At 47.7% G+C, this 9,728-nt stretch overlaps 1 protein-coding gene across 1 annotated transcript in view; it reads left to right on the top strand.

The window, feature by feature from the left end:
• atrnl1b (attractin-like 1b) overlaps positions 1-5,840 on the top strand; it is a 40,164-nt gene extending 34,324 nt beyond the window's left edge. The window contains exons 28-29 of the mRNA XM_076151903.1: positions 3,844-3,958; positions 4,085-5,840. Of these exons, the coding sequence (XP_076008018.1) occupies positions 3,844-3,958; positions 4,085-4,209 (240 nt within the window). The 3' untranslated portion in view covers positions 4,210-5,840. The remainder of the gene's footprint in view (positions 1-3,843; positions 3,959-4,084) is intronic.
• Positions 5,841-9,728: the final 3,888 nt, after the last annotated feature.

Genomic DNA, 9,728 nt, shown 5'->3' with positions numbered 1-9,728 from the left:
ATCACACTTTGATCCATTTAAGGGGACTAGGATGGCAGGCAACACATTTCTCAAGGTCAGGATGCCACCCTAGCCGCTTCCAGGCGTTCTGGGAATGAGTCTAGAAGAGGGCAAGCTTCACTTTCCACCACTTTATAAGGAACATCTTGATTTGTTCCAAGTGTTGTGAACAGAATGTTTGGCGTATTGCTCTTTACATCGTAGATACAAATAATACATTTCACACACTCTCCGCTCCTTGTATTCCCATTATATCAGGTACAGTATATGTGGCTGGGAGCGCCGCAGGGAGCTGCCCTCACACACACACACACACACACACACACACATCAGGAGGCCAACATTGTTTTCTCACCCAGGGCTCAGTCTTACCTGCCACTGAGAGGAATAAAATCGCTCTGGCAACCAGCAAAGCAGCTCTCCAGCAGCTATTAGTCAGTTGTGAGTGGTACTCGTTGTGCATTACAGTACAGTTGAAGGGCAACAGAGGAGGAAAAACAACGCTTCTTATCCTCCAGAGTGCACTTTAGAAAGAGACGAGGTGCTGCGGAAATGTGAATGAGGCTGCAGAGTGCCGCGTTAATTGTGACGGCTGTAAACCGCGTTGAATATTAATCGAGATACTCGTCAGTTTACGTCTTTTAATGAATTCCGGTCGCGTTCATCTTGCACGTGGAGAAGTGAAGAGGCGCTGCTGCTGTTGATGCTGCACAGCTTTTTGATACTTTCAAGGTGCGAAATCAACCCATTAACCCTTTTTATTGATGTTCTCGCAGCTTTAAAGGGAAATAAAACATCTGAGATCGTGCGTGTTTACAACTTTAACGCCGGGGAATGGGATTTCAAAAACATTTACCTGTACAAATTAGTTTAATGACCTTTTTTCCAGTGACACCTACCAAAATATACACAAGGAATTTAACATTCAACTGCAAGTAGAAGAAAGCTTCTCACCCAATAAATTGTCGTGTAGTCGGTTCAGACTATTTGTGGCTGGCAGAAGCCTGGAGGGGATCGTTGGTGAATCAACTATGAAATCACAGATTTTAATTAAACGCTTTGCTTGGGTAATTATTTACATTTTAAACGTTCCAGTAATTCCGAGCGATACGGGAAAAAAAACGGGAAGAGGCTGAAATCTGCAGTGTGTCTGTTTCTGTCGCTGATAGCAGAAGACAGGTTTTTAGTTTTGTTTTTAGGCAATTTTGTATCCTGCAGAAACTCTAATCGCCCGTCAGCATCTAGGTGGAACACTTTCAGCCAAAATGAATATTCTTAGTGACCTCTGAGCTCTTTGGATGCATTTATATTCCCGTTATAATGTCACATTGGTCAGGCTTAGGTTTATTTCTGAGTCCATGTAAAGCTCCGTCATGCGCTCTGGCACCAGTTGAAGGTGAACGATGTGAAACGAGCCCTAATTCCCCTTTTATACACTTTAATTGCTCGGCATCTGGCTTCACTTAGCTGTTTTAGAATATGTGTTAATGTCAAAGAGGACACTGAAGTCCGGACTGCACGCTCGGGTTCTGACTCTGGCTCTCTCTCTGACTCTGACTCTGACTCTGACTCCTGCTCTCAGGTGATGCTGAAAGAGAGAAGGAGGCCCGAGCTGTGAGACGCTCGATACTCGCAGCAGATCGTATTAAACCTTTTATTCTCCATTACACATTAGACATAACAGCACAGCACATTTCCTGCTCCTGATGACTGGAATGCAATTGGAAGTGATAGACACACACACATGCGCAAACACACACACGTACCCAAAGTGATGCAAGTCGAACATTTACCAAGACACAGAACACATATGGACTGTGGGTCCACCGGTCTCGCTGCGTTTGTCAGGAGCGTCTCTGTGTTCAGACCCTCCAGCTGCTCAGAGAGAGAGAGAGGGAGAGAGAGAGGGAGAGAGAGAGAGAGGGAGAGAGAGAATCCTAACAGCCGTCACGCCCATTTCCTTTATTCTATCCCCCCCCGAGAGACAGCACGTTTAGTGACCGTGATGTCATCAGCCGGCAGAGAGGGAGCCAATCGGGTCCAAAACGCCACCGGGCAAAGCGTGGATGACACAGATGTGTTTCCTCGCTATGACCGGCGTTCAACATATGGAAGCACTAACAGACAGCCGAGTGTGATGGATGACGCCTGTCACACGGCCAGGGGAGAGAAAGGTGTGTGTGTGTGTGTGTGTGTGTGTGTGTGTGTGTGTGTGTGTGTGTGTGTGTGTGTGTGTGTGTGTGTGTGTGTGTGTGTGTGTGTGTGTGTGTGTGTGTGTGTGTGTGTGTGTGTGTGTGTGTGTGTGTGTGTGTGTGTGTGTGTGTGTGTGTGTGTGTGTGTGTGTGTGTGTGTGTGTGTGTGTGTGTGTGTGTGTGTGTGTGTGTGTGTGTGTGTGTGTGTGTGTGTGTGCACTTGGTTGATTGTGTATGACCATAATGCAGTGCCCGCTCTTGATTAATGCACAGTCAAAATGCCGTCTGTCTCGCTCGGAGATATGAAAGTGGGACTCGCCAAAAGCTTGGATGGAAAGACATCGACGATGATTGAAATGGAATGACTTACTTATTTTACCCTGCAATGTTGGAAAGAGTCTCCACTTTTCCCAGATAACTGTGAGCGCCTGATGGAGCAGAGGAGAAGCAAATGGAATAAAAGGAGGAGGTTTACGTGTCTGTCATTGTTCCAAAAAGCTCCAAATGTCTGTTTATAGTACATGAACTTGAAGTATCTCCCTTAAAACACAGACAGAAGTTGACACATTGTTAATAATTTGCCTCATCGACGGCTAGACGACGAGTTTAGAGAAGAAAGAAGAAGAAAGACATCAAAACTTGTCACCTGTGATTCACGTGAGGGAAACATAAACGGCACAGATTGAACTGGAGGTGGCTTACAAACGTGAATATGCATGAGCAGCACGCTCTGGTTTAGTCTGTCAGCAGTCAGATAGTAACACATGCTGCTTGATCGTGGCCGTACCTGTGCAGGCGTGTGCCAACATCTTCCTCTGACCGTGTGTGTGTCTTTCATTAGGCAGAGTGACAATGCACCCAGCTGAGCTCTTCCTCAGGCACCGCAACCTGCCTGCACTGCCCAAATATCTGTGTGTGTGTGTGTGTGTGTGTGTGTGTGTGTGTGTGTGTGTGTGTGTGTGTGTGTGTGTGTGTGTGTGTGTGTGTGTGTGTGTGTGTGTGTGTGTGTGTGTGTGTGTGTGTGTGTGTGTGTGTGTGTGTGTGTGTGTGTGTGTGTGTAAATTTCAAGGGCACGTTTCAGCCGCTCACGTCGCCTCCTCGCCGTGCCTGTGGGCTGGACGGTCCCTTGGTTTACGAGATCGTTGGTATTTTGCAGTGGAGCCAATCTGAGCTTTACACCTCCGCCCCAGGCTTCTTCCCTCTTATAAAGTGGAAAACTGAGACAAAACTGGGACAAATTCTTGCCCAAGATTCCAACTTGTGCCCTTACGGCTCTTATTTGAGAACTATTAACCGTATGTCCTCCCCTTTCTGTCCACTAGGGCACACCGGGACTATAATGTCTCTTCACAGTGGCGTTCCATGTTATTGTTCAAATATTGGGATCAATCGTCTCTGATCAATTGGATTTGGTGTGTCGTACAAAGTAGTCTTACTTTTTCGAGCTTGTTGTTTTTGCATTCATCCTCTCTCTCATTATTGGGGTGACATGGTTTTTGCACCTTCTTGCCATTAGCACAGAGGACACACACACACACACTCTCACACACTGTATGTCCTTGTGTTATGTGACCGGTCGAGTCATTGGCATGTTTTTTTGAAGAATTTAAAGGGAATAATTTAGGATTCGTCCCCCTCTCTCCTTCCTCAGGGCGTGCCCAAACCCGTTGCCATGGAGCCCTGCTCGGGAGGCAAAGCCGCCGTGCTGACCGTCCTCATGCGTCTGCCCTCTGGTCCCTCAGGCTTGCCTCCGCCGGGTCAGTCTGGTAAGGACACGGACACACACACAGACACACACGCTGGAACCAGCTGTCAAATCATCCGGAAATGTGTCTGTTCCCCCGTTTGTCGTCCTTATCGCCATCATCTCTTCCCTCTCCCCGCCTCTTTAGGCCTCATCGTTGCCAGCGCGCTGATTGACATTTCCCAGCAGAAGCCGAGCGATTTTAAGGACAAATCCCAGGCTTTGAAGAATCGAAAGGCCATTCCTCCAGCGCATCAAGGCACCTGCGTCTGAGTCTGAACCCTTCAGCTCTTTGGGTCTCTCTCCCTCTCTCTCTCTCATTCTCTCTCTCTCTTTGTGTCTCTCTCTCTCTATCTCTCTCTTTCTCTCAATGGCGCAGAAGGTATCGTTGCATCTCGTAGCAGGCCACAGGTAGAGATGTGGGTCTGCGTGTAGAAGAAGAAGAAGCCCTGAGAGCACAACCCTCCTCCTCTTTCAACAAACACTTTCAAGTCAGACGATCAAAAAAAACTTTTCAAATCAACCACGACGAGGATGCATCCTCCTCCTCCTCCCCCTCCTCCTGCTGAACCCTTCTTGCTCACGAACTTTGGAAGCCTTGCCACCTGATCGGAGCGTCGGTCCTGACAGTTTCAGGTCGCCGCGTCAACCCGACTTTAAACAGGGGGCGGCGCTAAAGGTGACATCACAGTTCCGGCTGATCGCAAATGGTTTCGGTCAGCCGGAACAGGAGACGGAAGGCGGCTGGTAGACGTCCAGCACACGCTGCCTACAAGGGGGTTCGTCCTCCTCGCTTGCCAATAAGTGGTATTCTATGGTGCTAAAGCCTTTGATTTTTGTTTTGTATGACGAGCCAGGACTCTTTCAACCCCACATGAAGTTCTTTCCCCCTCGCACTTCTTTCGCCGACGCCAGTGACGGACCAGCGAAGATCCTTTCCTGTACATATGTATGTTCCACACGGCTCCAGCTTAAGTCTGTAATCTCTGGTGGGGGTACGTACACCAGAGACGCAGCGTCAGAGGGGACGGCAAGTAAGTCGGCGGAGGAGCGGACAAAATCCAAACCGTCGCGGTCCCTTCTTGCCGTTTGCCACCTGAACTTCTTTGTGGGCGGCCAGATGCAATTTAGGAGAGCGAGACTTCTGCAAAAGACGAGTTGGACCGGATTGGAACGTGACGCGTCTCCGGGCTAACGCGTCCACTTATCTCGTTTTTTTCCGAAGCTACGATTTTTATTTTATTTAATTTTTTTGATCACATCCACATTTCTAAATGCCTCGGGCCCTGACGAACATTCCCGAGGCTTGGCGAACCTGCGGACATTCCCAAAGCCTCGGAGCGATATCCACCCGGCGGTGTACAGTGTCAACAAAAGTGGAACAAACGTGAGTGTCTTTGTCACTCTTTTTCGTGTTTTGTTTTTCAGGTTTTTATGACACAACGGCAAGAGTTTATCCTTTATTTTAGGCCTTGTTACCTGTTACTATTATATCTATAAAGAATTGTCTTTTGCTACACTTGTGAAAAGAACATTTCTGTTAATATTTTGTTTTGATATTTAACAGATTCCTGTGTAATCGCACATTTAACTTGATTTAACGGTCGACCTTCACCGCCGGCTCTTAGACTTGTGCATCTTTAAGGACTGTATGGGCATTGTTGTCGTTGTTTTTGTCGTGAAGTGGCCACCCTGATGCATTTCATACGCATAGTACGCCAGCTAAAGTGTTTTTACTTTGTGTTTTGTAGAGTAATCCTATAACAGTGTCATTACACAGGAATCAGGGTCTCTCACTGTAACGTGAAAAAAAGATGGAAAAGCTGCATATCAGTCATCTTCAGTGTATTTTAAAGATGAACAACATGCTAGAAAAATAATAATAAAAAAATTATTGAATATCATTTGTGTTTGTTGTCATAAATTGGGGGGGGCGAGGTGAGAAATGTTATCTAACCGGGGGCAGGGGGGGCTTGAACCCCTCAAAGCACCGCCAGTGAGAGACGCTACCTCATTGGTCGATGGTGTCTCTGGTGGGAGGAGTCATGGAGGCCGGACCGGGGCACAACAGGTGAGACGAGCGACGCAGGGACATTCTCCTACACCCTTTCTTTCGTGCAGCTTTAAGAATTGAAGTTTTCTTTTCTGCCAGTAGGAGGTGATGGAGGGTCAGAAGTCGCCCACGTTGACACGGAGGAGTCGGAAGCGGCTACGTTCTATTTCGGGATTAAAAGAAGGTAAAGGAAGATGTTACGTTCGATTGAGTGTACTTATTCTACAAACGCAGGCATTGAGAATAAGAGAGAATTAATAATCGATGCATCTCGTGTCTTGCAAGATGTTGTGTTGGCCCACAGATTTCTGTTTGTTTGTGTGTGTGATGGACGCTCTGGGGGGGCCTGAGCTGGCGCCTGAGTGTTATAAGTGTCCGTGCAGTGTATTCACCGTGAGCACAACCCTTCAGTTACATACGCGCCTTTGCGCTTTGGGGCCGAGGACTTTTTGACCTGCCCTCCTCTCTCCTCGCCGTTTTGTCTGCACGAGGCACAAAAGGCCGACCTGCCCTCCGCAGCACTTAGAGCTCGCTCGGCGGTGCGGCGGGGCTGACAGTTATTTGGTAGAAGCTGTGGAGCAGACAGGTGGTCGAGGAGTCCCACTGTGTTTTCCAATTTGGTTGGAACGCGCGGCTGTCAGCCTCCCAGTCCCACAAAAACATCCCCGCCGCTTTTCACCGACGCAGACAAAACACTCAGAGAGCAGAGAGAGTCTTCAAAGTATCGGTACGTCTGCCTGTCTGCATCGGAGAACGGCTGGGAGAGGAAGACGAGAGGATTATCCTGTTATCATACGTGGTCTGATGTAGTCGAAGTTGTAACTCAAAGTAGCTCAACTCAAATGTAACTGGCCTTAACGCTAGCAGCCATTAATCTAAGTTTTGATGAAGGAATCCGGGATTTGATCCAACCTCGAGAGAACTAACGACTAATTTTACATGCGCCTACTGTTCATACTACACTTCTTGTGCATAAGCAGTTAAAAAATTCCCTTCCCTGTTTCTCTTCTGCATTTTCCTATAAGTCATGAGTCCAAACTCTCCTTCAGGGCCGTTCCATAACACAGAAGGACACTTTCATTGCACTCTGTGTAATAATGCGGCCCTAGAGATGAAGCATGCGAGTCCTTCATGCACCTCCACGCATCATAACAACATGATTTGCAGTCGCGATCCCACCTGAAGCTGAACGCTTTGCTGTAAAGTCAAATCGTTGGCAGTGAATTCCAGTTTTTGCTAATGTATGAAACTGAAAAAACAAAGGGAATGCTCACCTTTTAATGTAAATAAACCATCAAGGACTAATGAGTGTGTGCTGCTGCTGTGATGAAGAGATAGAAGAGTCCAAACAGCAGCAGGGAGGGGCCTGATGGTGGCGCTATAACGGTGAACTTTTGTCCCAATCCAAACTTTGTTGTTAGTGAACTTTGTGGACGCACTCCAGCAGACTCATTAATTTCTTGCTGCAGCATCTTTGAGTGCGTTTCTACTTCATTAGGACGTCTCTTTGTCCAGCCTCTGAGCGCTCGGTGTCCTCCTGTGTGGCGTGGACGGACACGAGCACCGCCACCGCCAATCACTTCACTAATTGCGTAATTTCCTGCAATTAGTTGTCTATCTGAAGGTGCGGCAATCAACGAGACCCGTTGTTGACGCTGTTTCTGCTGCTGTGGCCTGAGTGGACGATGTCTGACGTAAAGCCCGGAGCTGTGTGTGTGTGTGTGTGTGTGTGTGTATGTGTGTGTCCGTGTCCTCCTGTGGGAGACTCATTAGTTTTGATTGAGAACAGCTGGCGTTGAACGCTTCAATTTCACCCCGCGTGGCCTTTTCGTGGAAAATGGCGCTCGCCGTGGCGCCCATCCTCCGGCTGTGCGGCTCGACGGTCCACTCGCCCGCGCTTAGCAACGGTGACCCACATACGTCCTGAAATTAAAAAGGTTTAATTATGAAAAGTTTTGAAGTACTTCCTCCTCTTCACAGTCGATAGAAAAACAATAACAAGAACCGGCTCAGGTACATTTTAATCATTAATTACAACGTTTGCTCTTTAATCTTAACATTTAATCTAACAGGATTAATTACAGCAGGGTGGATAAGATGTACTCTTCATCTTGATTCGGGGGGGAAATTAATAAATGGAGAAGTGAGCAGAAACGCAGCAGGTGAACTCATGAAAGTGGCCGATTAGTGCAGATCTCCATGTTCTTCCTCTCAGTCGGGGCTCTGATTCCATTTGATCCCGTTGCAATGCTTCAATGAGCAAAGATCCCCTCTGCTCTCCCCAGCACACTGGATGAAAACAGGGCCTTATTTGATGATGTCATGCCAGCTGGTCCACATACGAGCAGGTAACTCCATGTTTCTGAAGGTTAACTGCTGTAACTTTTACTCTTTACAAGACAATTCCTCACTCCTCAATCTCTCTAAGAGATCAACGCCGGGCGCACGCTCCGTCTCTGCAGCCATCTTTCAGTCGAAGCTCTCATCACCTCCAGACGCTCTCATATTGACTTTAGTGCCTCGGCTCATCCAGGATTTCTCCAGAAACTTTTCATCTTCTCAGGCCCCGGAGGTCGCGGCTTGGCTGTGCAATCAAGGAGCTGCTTTATTATCTCTTATCTCTGGAGTGTGTGTGTGTGTGTGTGTGTGTGTGTGTGTGTGTGTTTGCTGCGTGAAGAAGCTCCTGACATTTAGGCGCGGCAGAAGAAGAAAGAGAGAGAGAAAGTAATAAATGTGAAATAGCCGCTGAGCTCCTGGTTAATGGAAAAGGTGAAGTCGTCCAGAGAAGTTTGGAGCTCAAACATCGTGTTTGGTGCGTTTGCGGTAATTAGGTGTGATCCTGACCGGGCGGTGCTACTGTGATTGAACTGTTTTAATCGCTATACTCTTTAATTTATGCCACACGGGGCCACATGTTGGGACTGAGTGGACCTGTGCTCGTTTTATAGGAGCAGTTGAGCTTCAGACGTTCTCCTGTTCTATAGTCGACTATTGCGTAACTTGACCTTGAGAGCATTTAGTCACTATGGCGATGTAAACTCTTTGCCTACTACATCCTAATAATGTACAATACACACCATACTAATCCCTACTGAATGAACAATATACACACCAATTTTTTTTAATCTTAAATCTTCTCCCGTCTTCCATTTGCTTTTGTTGCATTGCATTATGGGAAAGCACAATCAAACATCCAGTGTTGCGTAAGCGTCTTAAGCGTTCACACCTGCGTCCCCTCCGGTCGCTCAGATGGGACGGCTGTCGTTCCCTTCTCGTGCAGAACTCCAGTCGGGGGATGTTTTGTCCCTTTCTCTTCCGCGACACGTCGAATAAATCTTCCCCCGAGGTCGAGTACTCCATCACAGCGCCAAAACAGGTGGGGGCCATATTCTTTTTGGAACGAGACACATCTGTCCCCCTGCCCCCCTCTCCTCCTCCCCCCCTGTCTCCCGTCCATTGAGCAGATTGTCCTCTAAGGGTTCGCGTCCTTGTCCACCTGTGTCACTCCGCTCTGGGACTGATGTGCTCCGACTGATAATTTGCCACCCCGTCTGCTGCCCGGCGGTGAGTTCGAGTTCATGATCAGTAGCAGGAAAAGCGGAAACAGGCGGCCAGGCGACTCCATTAGTCTACGAACAAAGGAGCCTGATCATGTTTGAGTCACTGTTCACTCTTTATTTCAACACGTTTTGACATTAAGAACGCTTCAGTGACGACGCCTTCAGATGACATGAATAGT

This window comes from Genypterus blacodes, unplaced genomic scaffold (assembly GCF_046128005.1).
Source record: "Genypterus blacodes isolate CSIRO-AG114 ecotype Tasmania unplaced genomic scaffold, CSIRO-AGI_Gbla_v1 ptg000055l_1, whole genome shotgun sequence".
Taxonomy (NCBI): Eukaryota; Metazoa; Chordata; class Actinopteri; order Ophidiiformes; family Ophidiidae; genus Genypterus; species Genypterus blacodes.
The sequence above is the reverse complement of the archived record's forward strand: the minus strand, read 5'-3'. Positions and strand labels throughout refer to the sequence as shown.